General features: G+C 46.2%; 1 protein-coding gene across 1 annotated transcript in view; it reads right to left on the bottom strand.

Annotated features, from left to right (window-relative positions):
• The window catches only part of LOC101171898 (collagen alpha-1(XI) chain), a 75,949-nt gene extending 51,580 nt beyond the window's left edge, over positions 1-24,369 (bottom strand). The window contains exons 1-11 of the mRNA XM_023965025.2: positions 23,826-24,369; positions 19,410-19,574; positions 18,014-18,227; positions 17,056-17,218; positions 16,441-16,563; positions 14,005-14,091; positions 11,461-11,559; positions 9,972-10,247; positions 8,974-9,039; positions 7,844-7,885; positions 7,582-7,644 (exon numbers count right to left, since the gene is read on the bottom strand). Of these exons, the coding sequence (XP_023820793.1) occupies positions 7,582-7,644; positions 7,844-7,885; positions 8,974-9,039; positions 9,972-10,247; positions 11,461-11,559; positions 14,005-14,091; positions 16,441-16,563; positions 17,056-17,218; positions 18,014-18,227; positions 19,410-19,574; positions 23,826-23,928 (1,401 nt within the window). The 5' untranslated portion in view covers positions 23,929-24,369. The remainder of the gene's footprint in view (positions 1-7,581; positions 7,645-7,843; positions 7,886-8,973; positions 9,040-9,971; positions 10,248-11,460; positions 11,560-14,004; positions 14,092-16,440; positions 16,564-17,055; positions 17,219-18,013; positions 18,228-19,409; positions 19,575-23,825) is intronic.
• Between the last annotated feature and the right edge of the window lie 214 nt (positions 24,370-24,583).

The raw sequence follows: 24,583 nt of genomic DNA, 5'->3' as shown, positions 1-24,583 counted from the left end.
GCAGAGGGAAGACGGCTGGTTAAACTCCAGTCACTCCTGTGCAGAGCCCACTTTAAGACTGATGACTTCAATTCAAAGACAAGCAAAGAAGAAGAACAACACCATCATAATGCATAGAAATGATCTATTTTCATTGACAAAAATGAGCTGCCAAAGAAGAACAGACATGTCCAAGAAGCTTAAACATTATTGAACTACATTTTGGAACGTAAACATGGCAAAAATACTGACTAAGGGTATGACTGTGGCATAAACAACAGTAACACCTATGGAGGTATAAGTTATTAAGAGTCTCAATGAACATCCCTCGTTTCTACATTTGTATTAAACTAAATCTCAAACCCTCAAAGAAAAGCAGCTCTGAAGCCCCAAAGTTGGGACTCGTTTAGAAAACTAGCTGTTTTAGGACGAAGGTTGTCCTTTAGTGTCCATCCAAAGACGTGAAAAGCAGTTTACAAAATACAAAGGCTTTGCTGTTAACAATGTTCACTGCCTTAAGGCATCAGCACTCGACCAGACATGTTCAGTGGGGCAGAACCGCTGCCCTCTACTGACCAAACCTGAAACTGTTGTTTGATGCATCTATTCTATGTTACTGTCAACAATGCTAGTTATTGATCCATCCATCATCCACCCATCCATCCATCCTTCATCCATCATCCATCCATCCATCCAGCCATCCATCCATCCATCCTTCATCCATCATCCATCCAGCCATCCATCCAGCCATCCATCCATCCATCCATCCATCCATCCATCATCCATCCATCCTCCATCCATCATCCATCCATCCTCCATCCATCCATCCTTCATCCATCCATCCTCCATCCATCATCCATCCATCCATCCTTCCATCCATCCATCATACATCATCCATGCTTCATCCATCCATCCATCCTTCTTCCATCCATCCATCCACCCATCCATCATCCATCATCCATCCTTCATCCATCCATCATCCATCCATCCATCCATCCAGCCATCCATCCATCCATCCATCCATCCATCCTTCATCCATCATCCATCCAGCCATCCATCCAGCCATCCAGCCATCCATCCATCCATCCATCCATCATCCATCCATCCTCCATCCATCATCCATCCATCCTCCATCCATCCATCCTTCATCCATCCATCCTCCATCCATCATCCATCCATCCATCCTTCCATCCATCCATCATACATCATCCATGCTTCATCCATCCATCCATCCTTCTTCCATCCATCCATCCACCCATCCATCATCCATCATCCATCCTTCATCCATCCATCATCCATCCATCATCCATCCATCCATCCATCCAGCCATCCATCCATCCATCCATCCAGCCATCCATCCATCCATCCATCCTTCATCCATCATCCATCCAGCCATCCATCCAGCCATCCATCCATCCATCCATCCATCATCCATCCATCATCCATCCATCCATCCATCCATCCATCCATCCACCCATCCATCCATCATCCATCCATCCATCCATCCATCATCCATCCATCATCCATCCATCCTCCATCCATCCATCCATCCATCCACCCATCCATCATCCATCATCCATCCAGCCATCCATCCATCCATCCTTCATCCATCATCCATCCATCATCCATCCATCATCCATCCATCATCCATCCACCCATCCATCATCCATCATCCATCCTTCATCCATCCATCATCCATCCACCCATCCTTCATCCATCCATCCATCCATCCTTCATCCATCCATCCATCCATCCTTCATCCATCCTTCATCCATCCTTCATCCATCCTTCATCCATCCTTCATTCATCCATCCATCCATCCTTCATTCATCCATCCATCCATCCATCCATCCTTCATCCATCCATCCATCCGTCATCCATCATCCATCCTTCATCCATCTATCCATCCATCCATCCATCCTTCATCCAACCATCTATCCATCCACCCATCCATCCTTCATCATCCATCCATCCATCCATCCTTCCATCCATCCATCCTTCATCCATCCATCCATCCATCATCCATCCATCCATCATCCATCCATCCATCATCCATCCATCCATCCATCCATCCTTCATCCATCCATCATCCATCATCCATCCTTCATCCATCATCCATCCTTCATTCATCCATCCATCCATCCATCCATCCGTCATCCATCATCCATCCATCCATCATCCATCCTTCATCCATCATCCATCCTTCATTCATCCATCCATCCATCCATCCACCCATCCGTCATCCATCCACCCATCCATCATCCATCATCCATCATCCATCCTTCATCCATCATCCATCCTTCATTCATCTATCCATCCATCCATCAGTCCTTCATCCATCCATCATCCATCCATCCATCCATCCATCATCCATCCATCATCCATCCATCCTCCATCCATCCTCCATCCATCCATCCATCCATCCATCCATCATCCATCCATCATCCATCCATCCATCCATCCATCCATCCATCCACCCATCCATCATCCATCATCCATCCATCCATCCATCCATCATCCATCCATCATCCATCCATCATCCATCCATCCATCCATCCATCCACCCATCCATCATCCATCATCCATCCAGCCATCCATCCATCCATCCTTCATCCATCATCCATCCATCATCCATCCATCATCCATCCATCATCCATCCACCCATCCATCATCCATCATCCATCCTTCATCCATCCATCATCCATCCACCCATCCTTCATCCATCCATCCATCCATCCTTCATCCATCCATCCATCCATCCTTCATCCATCCTTCATCCATCCTTCATCCATCCTTCATCCATCCTTCATTCATCCATCCATCCATCCTTCATTCATCCATCCATCCATCCATCCATCCTTCATCCATCCATCCATCCGTCATCCATCATCCATCCTTCATCCATCTATCCATCCATCCATCCATCCTTCATCCAACCATCTATCCATCCACCCATCCATCCTTCATCATCCATCCATCCATCCTTCCATCCATCCATCCTTCATCCATCCATCCATCCATCATCCATCCATCCATCATCCATCCATCCATCATCCATCCATCCATCCATCCATCCTTCATCCATCCATCATCCATCATCCATCCTTCATCCATCATCCATCCTTCATTCATCCATCCATCCATCCATCCATCCGTCATCCATCATCCATCCATCCATCATCCATCCTTCATCCATCATCCATCCTTCATCCATCCATCCATCCATCCATCCATCCATCCATCCATCCATCCATCCATCCATCCATCATCCATCCATCCATCCTCCATCCATCATCCATCCATCCTCCATCCATCCATCCTTCATCCATCCATCCTCCATCCATCATCCATCCATCCATCCTTCCATCCATCATACATCATCCATGCTTCATCCATCCATCCATCCTTCTTCCATCCATCCATCCATCCATCCACCCATCCATCATCCATCCACCCATCCATCATCCATCATCCATCCTTCATCCATCCATCATCCATCCATCCATCCATCCAGCCATCCATCCATCCATCCATCCATCCATCATCCATCCATCCATCCAGCCATCCATCCATCCATCCATCCTTCATCCATCATCCATCCAGCCATCCATCCAGCCATCCATCCATCCATCCATCCTTGTTCCATCCATCCATCCACCCATCAATCCATCCATCCATCCATCCATCATCCATCCTTCATCCATCATCCATCCTTCATTCATCCATCCATCCATCCATCCACCCATCCGTCATCCATCCACCCATCCATCATCCATCATCCATCCTTCATCCATCATCCATCCTTCATTCATCTATCCATCCATCCATCAGTCCTTCATCCATCCATCATCCATCCATCCTCCATCCATCCATCCATCCATCCACCCATCCTTCATCCATCCATCCTTCATCCATCCTTCATCCATCCTTCATCCATCCTTCATCCATCCTTCATTCATCCATCCATCCATCCTTCATTCATCCATCCATCCATCCATCCATCCATCCTTCATCCATCCATCCATCCATCCGTCATCCATCATCCATCCTTCATCCATCTATCCATCCATCCATCCTTCATCCAACCATCTATCCATCCACCCATCCATCCTTCATCATCCATCCATCCATCCATCCTTCCATCCATCCATCCTTCATCCATCCATCCATCCATCATCCATCCATCCATCATCCATCCATCATCCATCCATCCATCCATCCATCCTTCATCCATCCATCATCCATCATCCATCCTTCATCCATCATCCATCCTTCATTCATCCATCCATCCATCCATCCATCCGTCATCCATCATCCATCCTTGTTCCATCCATCCATCCACCCATCAATCCATCCATCCATCCATCCATCATCCATCATCCATCCTTCATCCATCATCCATCCTTCATTCATCTATCCATCCATCCTTCATCCATCATCCATCCTTCATTCATCTATCCATCCATCCATCAATCCTTCATCCATCCATCATCCATCCATCATTCATCCATCCATCCTTCATCCATCTATCCATCCATCCATCCATCCATCCTTCATCCAACCATCTATCCATCCATCTATCCATCATCCATCATCCATCCATCATCCATCCTTCATCCATCCATCCATGATAGTCATTTTTCAGATTTTTTAAAAAGGGGTGGAAGGGCCAAATGAAAACTGGCCACATTTGGCCCACAGCCTCACTTTGCTGGTCATGAAACGCATAAACTGAATTCTTCTTTTTTTGAAATAGTGGAATATGTGACTGAATAAAGGAGAGGACACAAGAAACATTTTTTTGAAGACTTATTGTGTGTTTCCTACACAAAGCTGGTAATGTGTAACTGTAATCTTGAGGTAAACCACAGCTATGTTTTATTGGAACAGCAAACCTAAACTAGAGAATTTGGTAAAAATGGAAATAATTTCAGATGCACGATAAAGCTAACAGTCTGAAGAGGCCATCATTTATTTGAGTACTTTGCCTGTAAAAAAGTGGCACCATGAAATACTCAGATTACCTCAGGTGGAAACAATGTCTACTCTGGCTCATGGTTTGGATCCTGAAAGCTCAAGCATTCAGCCACGACTCCACGAAACGCTGGGCGTCACTGCACTTGGCTTGATCCAAACACTGTTTGGATGCCGACTAACTCCTGTGTGACAGCTGCTTTGTAACAGCTGTTGACATGTTTAAAACAGATTGAGCAAAAGTACTTAACTTCCCTGCACATAAATCACATGACTGATGAAATAAAGACACAACTTTCAATCCAGAACCAGAGAATCCAACAGACTTCTCCAAAACTGGATCCACTCAAGCTCCTTTTCATTCGGAGAAATCCAACCGTGGCTCAAATTGTTGCCATGTGCCCCCCCTCCCATCTGTGGTAGTTTTTCTTTATCTGCTGTTGTAATTTTGGGGTGGGGGCTCCAGGACTAATGAGGATTTTTTTCTGCCTGGAAAAGTGGTGTTTGAGGGGGTGGGAGGGATGTTTGGATCATAAGAGAAGCGGCCTGCTTGGGGGTTGAGAGCAGGCAGAAACTGCACTGCAGCAGAAATTCAAAATGTGTCACTTTTGTTATCCCTGTCAATCCACAGTGAGGCGGTTTCTGGTGGTGGTGGTGGTGGTGGGGGGGGGGGGGGGGGGCAGACCTCTGGACCCCACAGAACGTTTTGGAGCTGAACTGTAAACCATTCTGATCACGACGACGTTACTGTATCGCTGAGGCGTTCTTTGGTTGGTTTTATTCTGAACTCTACAGAGATCAGCTGTAAAATTAGCTTTCAGGGGGGTGTGGGGCAGGGACGTGCACAAGATTTCAGAGGGGCGGGGGCTCAAACTGGAAAAAGGGCACCAATAAAGACCTTTTTTTGTCCTTTAAACAGTACATAAATATACTAACAGATACTAAACAATACTAACAGATAAATATTCAGCCACTGTTGGTGAAAGTGATACAACAGTCATTTGGTTTGTAATTAAATGTCACAGACTTGGAAGACAATAAGGCTCTTTGTGCTGACACAATGTGCTGCAGGCAGAACCAACATGAATCCAGTTTAATCCAGATTATATTATAAACACAGACATCCTGCAACTTTCATTCCCACAATGCAACATTTTTCATGATAATTATCAGACTGTTGCTGTGAGGATTCTGCAGTTTAGTTCAGTTTTTGTGTTGTTGGTCAAATTCTGTTGTCTGTCAGTCACTCCAGGTTGATGTCAATCATCCACATGTCTTCATTTCTGTTGTCTTCAGTCAGTAGAAGTGTCTGCTTTTCAGGTCTACATCTTTTTTTTGTTTCTCCATGGATTTTTTTCCTGTTTAAGCTTATTTATTAAATGTTTTCCACTAAGCAGAATTTTCTGCATTTTAGCTCCTCCACTTCCTGACAGCTGGATCCAGTGTGACTCTGGTTCTAGATTGGGATTCCCAGCTAAAGTGTCTTTTGCATCTGATCCTCTAAACACAGAACCTTGTTGTGACTGGAAAGATTTTAATGTAAAAGATGGTGAAACTGAGTGATACAGAGTTTAAAGAAGGCTAAACTAATCAGAAAACATTCCATTAAACAGATGCATTTATTGTCATGAGGACGCCATCAATACTGTTCATTTATTTTGAAAATCCCCAGGGTTTTTTTGTACTTAGTACCCAGCTTCCTGTCCCGGCATGATGTGTTGAATTTCTGCCGCGCAGACGTCTGGGTAAAGTAGAAAGTGACTCCTTGACTATATAGAGCGTTTTTCTCAAATATGAATCATATTTAAGCTAATTGGATGCACGGATGGCGACAGGTTCAAGTCCCTTCACTGTCACGTCTCTTTAGTTCTCTGTGGGACAGCAGTGCCTCTCGCTGTCCCCGGCTGAGGTTGAGCGGCGCCGCACAGACAGAAGCGACAGATCAGGACGGCTGGGTCGCAAGAAAATGGGTTCGACAGGATTCAGGGGGGTTTGAACCACATGTTTTTTTTCTTGTATCTTTAACAGAAATGGATTGATTATATTACAAAAAAAGAAAAAAAGCAGAGGGCTTGGGGCACTTTTTTTTACGAGGCAAACTGGGCCCTGGAGTGAACGTGCCTAGAGGTGTAATGTTGAAGGGGTGAGGGGGTGCAGGGCTCTTTATCTCACCCTATCAATCCAAATTCATGAGTGGAGTCCCACAGGGCTGGGAGGAGAGAGGTGAGGTGGAGATTTTCAGCTCCTCCCTATTTTACTGAAAACTCCCTGAACTTTTGTACAATCTAGAGTTCAGCATCACAGCTGCTCCTCAGAACTGCAGAGCAGCTCGGTTCCCTCCTGCTGTAGCGGCACAGACTGGGCCATAAAAGAGATTTATATCTGTCTAGAATAGGTAAGAGCAGCACAGAGCTTTGCACGTGTTGAAGCTGCAATAGAAACTCTGATAAGATAACTGAGGGCAGAACTTCCCTTTGTGTTGTGAACAAACTGTTAACAGATTAACATCTTTCAACATGGAAACGGATCTTTACCATTTTTAATTGTCAGAACGTATCAAGGTTTGTTAGAATATTCACAGAAAGAGCTGCACACACGACAGGAACACAAAGCTAGGATTCCACTCACCATCTCACCCCGATCTCCTGGTGGTCCCGGGGGTCCCTGTAATCCTGGGGCACCAGACACCCCCTGAGAGCAGACACACTTTTAACACATCATCCCTACCATTGCTAACCATCATTTCCCCCACAGAGGGATTGTGTAGCCCAAAATCCAAAGGTTCACTGGAAATCGCTCTGACAGTCTTTCCACAAATACATTTTTTCCTTCTTTAGCTGTTCTCCATCTGCAGACAGCAGACGGGACTGTGGGAGAACGTGATACTTACTGCTGGACCGGGGGCTCCTTGGGGTCCCTGTACAATCATCCCCTGCAAAAGAAAAAAGTGGATACAGTAGCATTCAGGGGGGGGGGGGGCTGTAAATCCACAGGCAATGGAAAACGGGAAATGAGACACAGTTAAAGCCTGAGAACTCCACCAATCCATCAACTATATGTTGAAGATGCTTTCTGCACTTAGGCTGTTAGGAGGAAGAACTGGAGTCCAGAGGACGCAAACATCAATAAAAGATGAAGACACAACAGGTTTGTCTCAGAAAGAGAGTCAAAAGAACATTCTTTTGTTTGACAAAATGTTGAAGTTGACATAAAATGCAAAGATAACAGATGACAGCAGCTCTGAAAAAGCCATTTAGTCTATTATGAACCTCCTCCTGAAGGTAATGAAGACAGAAAATCGGATCGATGCAGGGAAGCAGATGGAGACGTTTGGACAGAAGAGGAACCGGGAGGATGTTGGTGAAAGGATGCTGAGGGTGGAGCTACCAGGAAAGAAGAGGAGGTTTGTGGATGAAGAGGAGGAGGACATGAGGGAGGATGGTGTGAAGGACAAGGTTTCAGAGGAGAGGACCAGAAGAGGGGGGAGGAGTTGCTGTAGCCCCCCTAAAGAGAGCAGCCCAAAGACTACGAAGAAGAAGAAGAAGAAGGTGTCAGTCAAGCACAGATCTGAGGATGAATTGGAAGAAATGTTTGTGAAAAAACCATTAAATAACAGACTCAAGTTCTTCTACTTTAGTGGCTTTTGGCACCGTTCACACCTAGAAAGACATGATGGATGTGACATCTCAGCTGCTGCCACAGGTGTCCAACACCTGGACTGTGAGGAGTTCAGAACCATTCTGATCATGTTTGCTCTAAAGTCCATCTCATCCTGCAGACATGTAGCTTCAACAGAGACAGCTGATGTGTTCAACAGGGTCCAACCCTGACCCTGTTTGGATCAAAGGAGACCTTCTGAGGTGCAGTAAACCACCCTGACTCAGGTGTGGCAGCCAGATTTGGCACAGAGGTCATCTTTGGTGTGCCGGGCGTCGCCATAACGACACCTGATGTGTATTTGGAACATTGATGGAATTCTAAACTCCAACACTTGTCTCATATAAAAAGAAAAATACTTACGGGTTCAATGACAGCAGGTTCTCCCTTTTCTCCCTTTTCTCCATAGTAAGACTGACCTCCACCCACCTGGGGACAGAGTGACGCTTTTTAATATGCATGTCTATTTCTGAAGGGTAGAAGTTGCTGCTGAGACGTGTGAGACGTTGGAAGAGAAGATGAAGAAAATCATCAAAGTTCTGTGCTGATTTAACATGAGCAGAGTTTTTCCCATCTGAGACGGTTCTGCATCTGTTGGTGTTGGTACCAAAACCGTTCGGCCTGGATCTTCCGTTCGGGGTTCTTTCGACTGAAGGTAACGTCACACTACGGTGGCCCCACTTGGACAAACTACGTAGCGTGGAGATCTGCTCGGGTTCTACAAATGTTCATTTCACGTTCCCTTTTGTAATCTAAAGTTTTTTCCCTCATAAATTGTGTCTGACATTATTCTTTGTAATTTTTATAAATAGATTTTGCCACAATCCACTTGTTATTCCAGTTTAAGTTCAGCCGTGGCTGAAAATGTTGTCAGCACGGCTAAATGTCGTTCTTCCGTTCTGCCAATAATAAAGCACTGGGTGCCCGGATTAGAAAAACTACAGGCGAACATGCATTGAATAATAATCATAACAATAATAAAGACACGTTTAGAAGACAATCTCGCTCCATGTCGGAGCTCTGTGTGTTTACAACAGACTTCATTATTTCTTCTTCTATGGTATTATCCTAATTTGTCCAGACCAATCACTGTCTGATACGTCGTCGGACCACCGGACAGCCGATCACATAATCTGACGTCAGCACTAGTCCCAGGACCCTGAACAGAAGTTCCAGGCTGAACGGTCATGGTACCTACACCGGCGTGTCCAGGACTCAGAACCGTCACGGCCGACAGGAGCCCAGTCTTCTGTCTGAGACGGTTCTGAACCCTGCATCTGCCGGCGTGTCCAGGACTCAGAAATTTGTTGCAAAAACTAGTAAGAAGGTTGATGAAACGCAGGTCCAGAGTCATGACTCACACTGCTCCCTGTGAAGTCTGTCTCTGCGGGCGACACCGGACCCAGCTCTTCCTCGTATGCTTCCGGAGTGGGTTTGGCGTCAGTGGAGACAGAATCACCATAGTCTCCATAGTTACCATATTCATAAACTTTCTCGCTGTAATGTTTGTTGCCGTCATATTCCTTTAGATCGTAATCATCGACCTTGGGAAGGTCAGGGTCCGCCGGAGGCGTGGTGTCCACGCCAACCTCCTCCACACCAGTGATGTAATCATCCACGATCTCCTCTTCATAATTCTGGAATTATTTCAAGGTAGAGATGACAGAGAGATGAACGCAGATTAAACATTTCAATGACCTCAGCAAATGCTTTTTTATTTAGCTCGTGCTTTTACTGAATCGCCAAATGAGTACATTATTTAAAAGAGCCTAAAGGCCCGTTCACACCGGGACGAATTTCGCCGGCGATTTTCGCCGACGTTTAACGCCTCGTGACTAAACAAAGGGCACCAATGAGAGTGTGAACACCGAGGCGAAAAAAATCGCCACGCGCCAAAGCGTCAAAAAAAAAAAACGCCTTGGGTTCGTTTTTTTTTTTTTTTGACGCCTCGCGTCAAAATCTATTCGACCAATGAGAACGGCGCTTTTGCACACGTGTCTGGAGCTTCTGAAGTTCCAGTAAAACACAACTTGGGGGCACTCAAACACAAAACTGCCTTGCTGAGCACACATACCAGCGAAGAAGATAGACGCCAAGTAGCGTCTACACTGCCGCGAAGAAATAATGACGGACATTCTAAAATATCCCCGAACCAAGCAGCAGTTGGAGCTACTGGTGCTTGAAATATTCATGTTTTCTTTGTATGATTCTGACAAGCGTGTAAATACTTGCTCTCTTCTTCTGAGTGAAAAGCGACTTTAAGAAGCGTAAAGTTGCGCAGCGCCACCTTGTGTACAGGAGTATTTCTGTTTACATTAAGCGCCATCTAATGTCAGGGAATGAAATTGCATGTTCGCTCGGCTCATCGTCAGCGAAAATCGCCTGGGTGTGAACACAAAAAACGTGGCGAAAAACGCTGGCGAATATTCGTCCCGGTGTGTACGGGCCTTGAGCCTGTGAGGAAGGTAGAAGTATACACCATTTACCATTCACCATTCCTGAGGGTTCAGGCTCTGCAAATGTTCTCCTGAACTCCTGTAAAGACACCGCTGCTCATTTTTCCATGGTTCTGAACATGTCGCATTTCCTACGATGACTCAAATACAGCCAATCAAATCCCAATCAGAAGTACTTTATTGCTCTCCAGGATTCAGCCATCCTGTCTGGTTATGGTTCTTGGTACGTTCCTGTTTTCCTCCATCATGAAGTTCTTCTGGGTTCTCGTCAGTCAGACTGGACTGTCGCATGTTTGTGCGTGTTTACTGCGGTGCAATCACACACGTGTTGTGTTGCTCATGTTGAAGGGCAGCGTTCAACACTAAGAATAGAGAGTATGGTTTCTATGGTTACCGGTTTGGTTTCTTTGGTCTCTGTGGGAGTTTCAGGTTGACTTTCCCTCACGATGCCATAATCGTAACCGCCTGGATACAACTCTGCATCTGCACCGGTCTGCACACACAACCAAGAAAAAATATGGAGGAGGGGGCCACAAAAGAAGCATTCCAGACAGACACACAACTGCACAGATACACACAGATGCACACAACTGAACATATACACAAAAACAGACACACAACTGCACAGATACACACAGATGCACACAACTGAACATATACACAAAAACAGACACACAACTGCACATATGCACACAGATGCACACAACTGAACATATACTCAAAAACACAAACACACAACTGCACAGATACACACAACTGAACATATACACAAAAAACACGAACACACAACTGCACAGATACACACAGATGCACACAACTGAACATATACACAAAAAACACGAACACACAACTGCACAGATACACACAGATGCACACAACTGAACATATACACAAACACAGACACACAACTGCACAGATGCACACAGATGCACACAACTGAACATATACTCAAAAACACAAACACACAACTGCACAGATACACACAACTGAACATATACACAAAAAACACGAACACACAACTGCACAGATACACACAGATGCACACAACTGAACATATACACAAACACAGACACACAACTGCACAGATACACACAGATACACACAACTGAACATATACACAAAAAACACGAACACACAACTGCACAGATACACACAGATGCACACAACTGAACATATACACAGACACACAACTGCACAGATACACACAGATGCACACAACTGAACATATACACAAAAAACACAGACACACAACTGCACAGATACACACAGATGCGCACAACTGAACATATACAAAAAAACACAGACACACAACTGCACAGATACACACAGATGCACACAACTGAACATATACACAAACACAGACACACAACTGCACAGATACACACAGATGCACACAACTGAACATCTACACAGACACACAACTGCTTAGATACACACAGATGCACACAACTGAACATATACACAAAAAACACAGACACACAACTGAACATATACACAGATGCACACAACTGAACAAATACACAAACACAGACACACAACTGCACAGATGCACACAGATGCACACAACTGAACATATACACAAAAACACAGACACACAACTGCACAGATGCACACAACTGAACATATACACAAAAAACACGAACACACAACTGCACAGATACACACAGATGCACACAACTGAACATATACACAAAAACACAGACACACAACTGCACAGATACACACAGATGCACAAAACTGAACAAATACACAAAAAACACAAACACACAACTGCACAGATACACACAGATACACACAACTGAACATATACACAAAAAACACGAACACACAACTGCACAGATACACACAGATGCACACAACTGAACATATACACAGACACACAACTGCACAGATACACACAGATGCACACAACTGAACATATACACAAAAAACACAGACACACAACTGCACAGATACACACAGATGCGCACAACTGAACATATACAAAAAACACAGACACACAACTGCACAGATACACACAGATGCACACAACTGAACATATACACAAACACAGACACACAACTGCACAGATACACACAGATGCACACAACTGAACATCTACACAGACACACAACTGCTTAGATACACACAGATGCACACAACTGAACATATACACAAAAAACACAGACACACAACTGAACATATACACAGATGCACACAACTGAACAAATACACAAACACAGACACACAACTGCACAGATGCACACAGATGCACACAACTGAACATATACACAAAAACACAGACACACAACTGCACAGATGCACACAACTGAACATATACACAAAAAACACGAACACACAACTGCACAGATACACACAGATGCACACAACTGAACATATACACAAAAACACAGACACACAACTGCACAGATACACACAGATGCACAAAACTGAACAAATACACAAAAAACACAAACACACAACTGCACAGATACACACAGATGCACACAACTGAACATATACACAAAACACAGACACACAACTGCACAGATGCACAAAACTGAACAAATACACAAAAAACATTGACACACAATTGAACAAAAACACAAAAATTAACCAGATACACACCCACCTGCAAGTACACAAAACTGCAACACACAATGCACAAACACACACAGCTGCAGAAATTACATGAACTGTTCACAACTGCACAGATACACAGAAATGCAAAGGTCAACAACTGTAAAAGAAATCACAACTCCAAACACAAAACTGAACAAGGACACACAACTCAGCAAATATACACAACTGCACAGATACAAAGAATTCCAAACAAACAACTTCAAACAGGCCCAAGTCCAAAGACACACAACAGCAAACAGGAACGACTGCAGTTTGTGTGCGGTTGTGGAAACGCACACCAACTGCAAACTTGCAGAGGTGCATGCGTTGTGGTTACCTGTGTGTTCTCCCCTGCAGTGGGAGGAGCTTCAGTGGTTTCTCCTTCACTGTAGTCATAGAAGGCCTCGTAGTCGTAGTTGGTGTACTGTGGAGACAGCAGAAGACCGGAGACGCATTAACGGACACTTGAAGTGTGCAGGAGCTTTTGTCCAACAGGATTCAGTTCAGACTCTTCAGACGTGTGAAGAAAACTTAATGTTTGACATTGACCCCCCCATTATTGATCCTAAAAAGACCTCAAGGCTGCAGCTCCACGGATGGATCAGGATACGTCTGAGCTTCTGCAGCAGAGCAGAGCTGTGCTTCAAGGTGGAAATGTCTGAAGTACACAGGCAGCTGCGGAGCAGAGGTACAGTGGTCGACCTCTGATTGCAAGTTTGGTTCTCTCAGAATCAGAAATCCTTTAATGTCATCGTCACACAAGAAGCTTGTGACAACGAAAATCCCGGTGCTCTCCAGCTGTTCGGGCAATTTAAATAAAGTAATAAACATGCATATAAATGGAATAAAAGAATTTATGGGGCTATGAATGTATACATATACATACCTACATACATGTATTGCACATAACCGTTATTACACTTTCTGGATATTGCACATGATTGGTATCCATCCGTTGATGCGAGCTCTGAGTGATCCGTGCTGCCGGCCTGACGGTGGCAGTTGGAACAGGCGGTGGTTGGATGGTGGGAGTGCTTGATGATTGGCTCTGCTCGTGTAGCGAGAGCTGGCGATGCCCTCTAGGCTGGGCAGGGGGGAGCCGGTTGATCACCGTCTGCAGCGCTTTCCCGTCTGCGGCTGAACTTCCTGCGTTCCAGGCTGTGAGGCAGAGCGTCCGGATGCTCTATGGCGGCTCTGTCACCAGCGGCTTCGTCTCTTTTCCTACCCATTTATTGAAATGTCCCTGGGTTAGACATTGAACCCCACATTGCTACTGGTGGTCGGGGTTGGTGCCATCTGTGTATGTGTGTGTATGGGTGTGTGTGTGTGTGGGGGGGGACTTTTTCCTAAAAGAAAATATTTGTTTCTGCCTCAAACAGAAAAGAGAAATTTAGGTTAAGGGTTTAAACATTAAATATTTCCTTTTCTAAGTTCAAAATGTTTTATTTTGTTAAATTTAACAAAATAAAAGAGAGAAATCTGAGTTGTTCCTGGAACAGATACTGAAATTCTTGACCTGGAATTAATTAATTAATTAATTAAGACTTGAATTAGATGAAGATTTGTGAACCACAAAATAAAGTGAAAATAGTCCCAACATTTCTCTGAATGTGTGAGAAAGATCTTTTCTCTAGAGTTTGATTCTCAAACTACTGTCAGCTGGAAGCTTTCAGGTTTTTCTGAAGATCTTAAAGCCTCATTATTACAGGAAAATAAGAAAACCTTTTCATTTGAGCACTAAATATGTAAGAAACCTTAAACCTAGATGTCAGTGCAGTTTTAAGTGACTTTATATCTAAATGAATTTTGTTTGATTGACACGTTTCTTTTTGATTTGATTTGATTTTAATGTCATTTTTGTCAGGACTGAAGAAGCCAGCAGAGTTTTTTCCTCGGTTTGCTGATGAACATCTACCATCCCAGGCTGAAGGCAGCAGACGCCCCCACCCCTTAAAGATCTCTGGAAAAGGACACGCTTGGCTACAAACTGAGAGGTTGAAGAAAAACACAATATGAGCCCCCCCTATTCATTTGTGCTTTGATGGAAATTTGTTTGTGTTGTGCAGAAGGATTAGCGCTCATAAATTACGCCGCTTAACTTCAGGAATGGGGCAGAAACTGAGAAGGAATGAAGCAGATTTACGGCGCTCTTGAAGCCAAACTGCTCCCTGCTGTCTACTTCCAGATGACAAGCTCCTGATGTTGGAGCTGAGACGTTACGGATGATGAAGCAACATTTTCCAGCACTGGTACCCACCACACTTTGGAATAAAGACAGAGCTCCTGATTTTTCCTCCACTTTCTCCCTTGAACCACGGATTCTTTTCCAGGTACTGAAAGTGAGCGTCTGCGCTGCTGCTGCTGCGTCTGCGCAGAGCCTGCAGAACTCGTTAGTCATATAAATCAACGAGGACCCAGACCTCGGAGCAGGGAAGGAATTTTCCAACGTGAGCTCATCAGTTATTTAGTGAATTACCAGAGAAGAAGGAGAAGCAGCGGAAAAGATGGAAAATCTCAAATTCCCAAGGAGAAATAAAAACTGGAAAAACAAAATCGCTGGAATTTCAAAGTCATCTGTTTGTCTTTGAAGGAGAATTTTTCTGCAAAATGCTGTAAATTTTATGAAAGTTCAAAGAAATGAAAATACAGCAGAAAAAAGTGTCAAAAGTTTTGCTTTTAGCTGATCAGAAAACTGTTGAGCCTCATTTCAAACATGCTCTTATTTTGAAAAAAGTCTTTCACTCTGGCTCTTGACCCCCCCTCAGATACTCACCTCGGGTTCCTGAGCCTGGGGGGCGTCCTGGTGACTGGGTGTTTGGCAGTCGGGGCTGTAGTGCTCACAGTAGTCGTGGGCTGCGTGGGGGTCCGCCACGATTAGCAGCTGCTGGATGTCTCCCTGGAAGGGGGGGGGGGGACATTTTAACCTTGGTTCCGTCGTCAGTGGGTGAGGGGTCACATCACGATATTTACTATTATAAACTTGTTTTTCATCCACTTTTTCAATCAAGGCTGCAGACAATGGCTCATCTAAAAGGGTCCATTTCCCATGAGCCTTTGGGAATGACAGATGACCCCCGTCCAATCACGACTGTCCATCTCAAGCTTCTGTCCCCCTACCAAACTGAGCTCAGACAACAGTTTGAGCCCATGAGTGACCAGCTAAATGTTTCCTGATGGGGTCAGACCTCTTTAACCCCCCCTCAGAGACACGCCCTGCTTAAACCTCAGCAGTCAGGAGGGTTGGATGGGGGTCCTCATGTCCACGGCCTGCGCCCCTCCCTTCCAGGTGTGACAGCGGCTGCCCCGCTCCACAGGTGTCACACCTGCAGACTCAGCTGTCCCGCTCTTAGAAATGAAGCTTCAGCGTCGTCTGAAGGTCGGCGCTCACCTCAAAGACCTGCTGATCCAGGATCCTGGTGCCGAAGAGCGTGATGCCGTCAGTGCTGATCACGGCCCCGCCGCTTCTCTGGAGAGGCCTGGTCCCCTTCTTCCTACAGTCCACGAAGATGCTGACGCTCTTCTTTTCCACGCTGAGAGCCACTCGATGCCACCTGTCCAACAGAGAGGAAGGTCAAAGGTCAGCACGGACCGCTGCGTTCTGTGGTTGGCGTGCGGCGTGGAACCATCTCTGGGTTTATGTTGAAGTGAAACAGCAGAAAAATCCAAAGTTTAAGCAAAACAAACTGGATGTTTCCTCAACAGCGGAGCTCTGAGCAAACGGTCACAGTGATGCTGGACTCCATCTTCAGGGTCTCCTGGACGTCCATCCCAGAGTCACACAAGGGGCAGTTTGGAGCCCCCCCCCCCCCCCCCCAGAGCACGGGGGAACCAAACAGAACCGTCACCTTTATGAACCATTTTTGGAACTGTTTAAAGATGGGAGACCTTCAGGACCAGGACCGACAGTCCTGAAGGTCTACCATCCGCCCAGATTTCCAGATCCCTTTCTTGCTGCTGATCACCTGGATCAGGTGTGTTCAATCAATCAGAATGAGAAGAGACCCGAGTCAGCTGATCAGCAGGGAGGGGGTGGAGCTGGAGGATCAGGACTGGGCGGCTCTTCCTCAAAGACCAGATGTGTCAAAGAATGTTCATCTTTCAGAGAATAAAGGCTTCTCTGTGGGGGGAGGAACGCCCCCGTTCCCATTAGATTTATTACAAAACTGTGTTTCTTCTGCAGCTCATTTGCATTTTCCCATGATGCCTCTGCTGTAGCTCATCTGGAGCCTTGGTTCGGTCTCACAGGCGTGACAGGATCCAGTCAAACATTTGTTCATAACTAAGACCTTTGAGAAAACAGCGTCTGTCAAACTGAGGACAGACGGACGGAGCGGGGGGGGACCTACTTTCCATCAGCAAGGTTGACGGAGCGGAACAGGGGGTACTCCTCAGGGCGGGGGCTGCCGTGCTGGTCCTCGTAGAGGAAGAGCGGGGCGCGGCCCACCTCCACGCCGAGCTGCTGGACGCCCTGCTGGTCGTAGACGGACAGGAGGAAGGACTGGAGTCCGGCTTTGGGCCTGATGGTGAACAGGATGGAGAAATCCTCCGGGAAAGCCCCCCCTGCAGGAACGAGAGGCATGTAGGTCGACAAGGAAACTCATGTCATAATCCCCCCCCCCCCCCCACACACACACACACATAGCCCCTTAAGGGGGCAGTTGTGTTGTTTTTGGCTCCTTAAGACTCTGTTGAAGCCAGAGACAGAAAAATGTTTGGAAGCTGAAACAAAGACACAACCATACACACACAGAGACACAACCCTACACACACACACACACACAGAGACACAACCCTAAACACACACACACACACACACACAGACACAACCCTACACACACACACAGAGACACAACCCTACACACACACACACACACAGACAAAACCCTACACACACACACAGACACAACCCTACACGCAAACACACACCAACACACACAGAGACATACCCTTACACACACCAACACACACAGAGACACAACCTTACACACACACACACACACACACCACCCTACACACACACACACACACACACAGAGACACAACCCTACACACACACACACACCAACACACACAGAGACACAACCTTACACACACCAACACACACAGAGACACAACCATACACACACACACACACACACAGACACAACCCTACACACACACACACACACACACAGAGACACAACCCTACACACACACACACACAGACACAACCCTACACACACACACACACACCAACACACACAGAGACACAACCTTACACACACCAACACACACAGAGACACAACCTTACACACACACATCATCTAAACTTACATGTAAACACATGAAAATCTCTTTGTTTTTTGTGGATTAAATTCTTTTTCTTGTTTATTTAACTAAATAAAACAATTTTATGTTGTTGTTTTTGTTTTGTTTTTTGAAAAAAAAGCATAAATCTAAGTATTACAATAAAAAGTTCCTGTGTTTTTGAGTTGATGACTTCAAATTTGTTCAAACGTTCCTGGTTTTGGGTCCGGTTCTGATACCGGTTCTGGGCAGACTGACAGTAATCAGGATGAGTTTGTCATGATGCTGTTTGTTTGTGGAAGTGCAGTTCTGAGTCTCCAGATGTGCAGATCGGGTCAGAACAGTAACCAGACCCCCCCTGCAGCAGTGGTTAAGGTGGGGACGCGTGTCCACAGGGACACCTCCACCTCAGTGAGGTCGGGTGTTCCACACAGATGAGCAGAGCGCTTCCTTCACCTGGAAAAATCTGTTTGGTGGGAACGCTGATCTGAACGTTCCTGCTGATCCTGAACGCCACGTCGGGTTTGGATCCTCTCCGGAAGGTGCAGAATCCAGGTGCTTTCCGGACTCCTTCAGGGGAACTCTGGAAGTCCAGCAGCTTCAGGACGTCCACGGGTTCAGCTGAGGACACAACGATCACAGTCAAAACACGTCTTTGCACCAGAGATATACAAATACACACACACACATATATATATATATATATATATGTATATATATATATATATATATATATATATATATATATACATATATATATATATATATATAATGTCATTAGAGTAAAGGAATTGAGTTTCTTTAGAGAAATGTTAGATTTTTCCTCATTATGGGGATTTCACAGACGACCATAGAAGCAGCAGCATCAGATGGAAACGGGCTGAAGCAGCTCAGCGTGACGGTAACCCCCCCCCCAGTCCAGATCCATCACCCCCGCCTGTTTATGAGCTGCTGGGCTGAGCAGCAATAAAAATGTTAGCAAGCATTCAGGGGAAATAATTGCCCCAAACCACCCCCCACCGGCCCCCGCATGCAGATCATTAGGTCTTCACAATAAGGGGAACCCGGGGGGGGGGGGGGGGGGGGGGGGGCTTTACAAGCCCCCAAACAGAACTGAACTCTGTTTTATCAATGGGGCCAAGGTCTGGGAGGGTCTGCCAGTCATAAACAGTTCCCTAACCCCCCCCCGCTGCTGTCTAACTCATGAGCTGCGTTTTATTGGGGGGTGGGGGTGAAAGGATGATTCGACATTTCTGTCGTTTTAAACGAGTCGCTGCACCAAGAAATGATATGAGAATAATAACCATGACATTCAGAGGAACGGCGGCGCCGCACGCCGCCTAAAATAGCAGGACTAAAATAACGGTCAAGCTGAGCAGCGTCAGCCTCACTGTGAGAGATCCTGGTTCAAATCCAGAGGAGAAAGTCATCAAGACCAACCTGACATGTGAGATGACGCTAAAGCTGATGTTGTTTCTCCCTTTTCTGTTCTTTACTGATCCGGTTTCAGTTTATGTCTGGGACCTTCTCCTAACAAAGACCCCACTGTGGAACCAAAGCCCAATCAGGAAAACTAGAACCGAGCCCTGAGATCCGTTCAGTAACTGAACCAAGTCCAGAACCTTCAAACTGATCTTAGTCTAAAAAAGAAGCCAGGATGATTTGGGGAAAACTAAATGATGGAAAACCACAGCTGGCCCTGGTTCTAACCCCCCCCCTGACTGGTCTGGACCTGGTCATACCCAAGCAAGACTAACTAGATCACTGATCCCCTTTGCCGCTCTGAATGCATCACTGTGACAGAGAAACCTGGACTTCAAAAGCGTTCAGCCCAAATCTTTAGTCCTGAGTATAAATGTTTTCCAACGTTTACTTGGAAGTTTGAGCTTTCAGCTTCTTTTGAGGAGATTCTTTGGGTTTCTTTCTTTCCTCTTTTATGCATTCTTGAATTATTTTCATCGAAGTTTATTTTTCTCTTGCTGCCTTTAGGAGGCGCCAGAGGAAATCGTCTTCTTTCATTTAACCGCGTCCTTTGTCTTCTCCTGACTCACACCGATCTCCGTCACTACATTCACCATCAAAACACGTTTTTTACCAGTGTTTTGTTCTACATATGGGGCGGCTGTGGTGCAGCGGTACGGCAGGTGACCTCTGATTTATTACTATTTATTATTATTTAGATTTAACACATCACTGCACACCTTCTGACCTTCAAGCACATCTCCACTTTTTTGACTGAATTCCCAACATCTTCCAGCATCTTTCAAACCTTTGAGGTCGTGGTGATGCTGGAGCCTATCCCAGCTGTGTTGGGTGGGAGGGGTTCACCCCGGATGGTTCAGAGTCCATGACCGCACCACATACCCCCACATGAACACGGAAGGCACAACTTACAGAAAACAATCAACCTCTGATGGATGTTTGAACGAGGAGAGGACGAGCCGACCGCTACACCACCGTGCAGCACAGCAGATAGATTATCCAGCTGATTTGTGTTCAAATCCCAAGAGATGTTTGATAGTGAAATGTCTCAAAGCAGAAGCGTGAAGCTCTGCTTCTGCTTTGGATCAGCTTCAGATCCCACAGCCAACATGACCATCAGACCACAGCCTCCATGTGGAAGTTCCCTTTCAAAATAATGGTCGCCAGGAAGGATTTTGAAGCTCAAATGCCAAAGCAGGAAGAAGATTCTCCATGAGACAGAAGTTTTTTAAAACCTACAAACACTTCATGTCCTTCTAATAAAGTCAAACTGGCTTCTTCTGAAAACCTTTCCAAATATTTTCTGTTTCTCCGTCAGGTGGTGCAGGAAGTCAGGAAATGCTGACCGTGCAGTTCCATGTTGCTTTGGGTGACAGGGAGGGGCTCAGGGTGGAGCAACCAGTCCACATGCTGAAACCATTATGGACCTGGCACCGCTCCCTTCGCCTCCCCCACCCCCAACCCAAACATAGATGGAGGTGAAATGAGCAGCCCCCATCCTCTGCGCTGCTTCTCCTGTGATGAGAAGAACAGTTCTGGGCTGCCAGAGGTTCTGATGGAACCAAGCCAGAACCCAGAGACACCCAGCCACCGCCTCAGCCTCAGCAGCCTCAGCAAAACAGACTTTTTCCAGAAAGAGGAATGATTGAAAGAGCAGAGACGGCCTGCAGCAGCAGGACCCAAACGGCTCGGATGACTGCCGCCGCTTCTTCAAAGAGCCCAGCTTCTGCTTCCTGGAAAACAAAGGAACCTGGACTGAAGGCTCTTTGTGAGTTTAGAATGCCGCTCTGACTACCGCATTCCTCAAGGCCTCATCTGTTCCAGATGTGCTAAATTGGCCAGGACCCCCCTCCCCCCTCTGACCCACCCACGGCAACCCCCACTCTTCAGCCTCGTGCCCCTCCTTCACAATTCCACAACCAGAAGCACGAGATGCCGCCACTATCCCCCAATCCTTGCGGCCCCCAGCTGGGGGCACGTCATGGTTTTAGGGGAGGTTCTGCCCCTCCCCGAGGATCACGGCCCCCACACCGAGCTTCAGTCACCATCTGGGAAAAAAGGACCCCCATCTTCATAGAGATGAGGACCAGAAAACCCTCAGCAGAGGTTCTGTTCCTGCAGGATCCTGTGAGGCGCAGCGACACGCCGCTCATCACTTATGAGGGTCCAGCTTCATAAGTCCTGGGGGGGGGGGGTAACTTTGATGTCTAAGTTTAGACCTCTGATTAACTTTGAAATGGGAGACGCTCTAATTTGAAGTCTGGGGCTCTGCGGTCTCCCGCGGCATCATGGGATGTCTCCTGGCAGCACAGGCACCAATCCCAGCTCCCTGGACGGCCTGTAAGGTTTCTCAGCACTTCTAACAATCATGGTTGGCTTCCAAATGTGTGAGGAAGCAGAAGACTGAGCCGCTTTCAATCCGGAGGATTTGGCTTTCGTGGATTTTCTGATAAAACTGAGAAAATCCAGCAAAAGAAAAGTTTTAATGAAGCAGCATCTGATTCCTGTTTTAATGTTACCATAATAAACATTTAACATCTTCATTAGAGTTCATATAGGACGAGTTAAAAAGCTTAAAGTACAAATAAAGATGAAACTAACTCTTAAGGTCGGAGCTTCAACTCCACAAAGCGCACTGTACCACGTGACCCAAATACGTTTATTTAATCAAAACAAAGGTTTCAGATTCCTTTTGTTTTTCATAAAAGACCTTTTTGGACACATTAGGAGTTTACACTTTATCCGCACCTCCATCTCTCCGCGCATGAAGCCACTTCTGCGCCTGCGCAGCAGCTGAAAGTCTAAAGCTGAACTAAAGACAAACTTTTCTCTGGTGATGCGAAATTTCAAAACTGGATTCGGGTTCATTTCATCTTCACCTCATCCTTCTGCTCCTACTGCTGCGCAGTCCTATTAGTCTCAGCTGACGGCTCCTTCTGGATGAGGGACGTGACAGACACAGCCAGACCGAACCCCTTTTTTGTTTTAATCAAAGATGACTTAACCCTTGTGCTATCTTAGATGACCCCCCCCCCCTTCCAGTGACGTGTTCTTCCTACCAGGACAAAGGTGGATAAAGGTGGAAAGATTTCATGTAATCCATGGACACCAGTGAAGATCACAAATCATTGAAGAAAAAAGGTTCAGAGCACTGTCTAGTGGGTCTAGATGACCCAACTCCCAATGTTAAAGTGCCTAGGATAGAACAAGGGTTACAGCTGAAAAAGTGGACTCTATTCAAACGAGGGACGCAGACGAGGTTCGAACCCTAGACGGGGGTCCGTTCCAGCTGCAGGTTCTCCCTGGAGCGGCTGCGCTCTGCCATCCGTGGGCAGGATGCCAGCACGTGAAGGGGCACCTGGTTGACAGGTCACGCGCGCGTCCTCTTACCTGCTCGGGCGGGTTGAAAGGTTAAAACCATGAACGCGGCTAGAGTCCAGTCCCACAGACATCTTTTCGTTTTCCACCTGGTGCTCCATCTCTGTATCTCCATGGTGAGCGCCCGCTGCGGCTCCGGTAACGGGCGACCTTTCAAACGTCAGTCGGAGGAAAGTGCGCGTCCTTTACTGCACCATGTGTGGACAGATGCGGGGGGTCTCCGGAAAAACAGCCCCGTCAGATCCGCAAAAGCTCCGCGCAAACGGTGAAGGCTGTCAGGAAAAAGCGCAAAGACTACGGCAAGAAAGCTGCGCGCGCGCACCGCGAGGAGGCAGGACGAACGTGACCCTGGAAAACCCGCCGCCCATCACATCACCGGGAGGAGAGACGGCTTTGAACCGCCCCCCACCACCCAGAGACCCGGACTGCATCCGCAGAAGCGTCAGAGTCAGGACTGGACTCAGAACCACAGGCACAGAAGGAACCAGGGTTCCTGTCCAACCGGGATCCTGGTCCAGAGAGACAGTGATGCGAAAACCAATATGAGTTCAACAAATGTTGTATTGAAAAATCCTGGAATCCAAGGAGACTTTTAGAGAATCCCAGTTTTTACATCCGCTGAAGTCATCGTAGTAGGTTTAGGAAGACCGCCCCTGAACCTACCACTATGATGGAATCAACCTGGATGAATGAGAGTCTAGACATCAGCTGAAGGTTTCCAGGCGCCACACTAAAGACGTTTAAAGGTTCCTCTGGCAGCAGAAACATAC

This window comes from Oryzias latipes, chromosome 17 (assembly GCF_053564925.1).
Source record: "Oryzias latipes strain Hd-rR chromosome 17, Olatipes_Hd-rR_3.1".
Classification (NCBI taxonomy): Eukaryota; Metazoa; Chordata; class Actinopteri; order Beloniformes; family Adrianichthyidae; genus Oryzias; species Oryzias latipes.
This window is presented reverse-complemented; position numbering and strand designations above follow the sequence as displayed.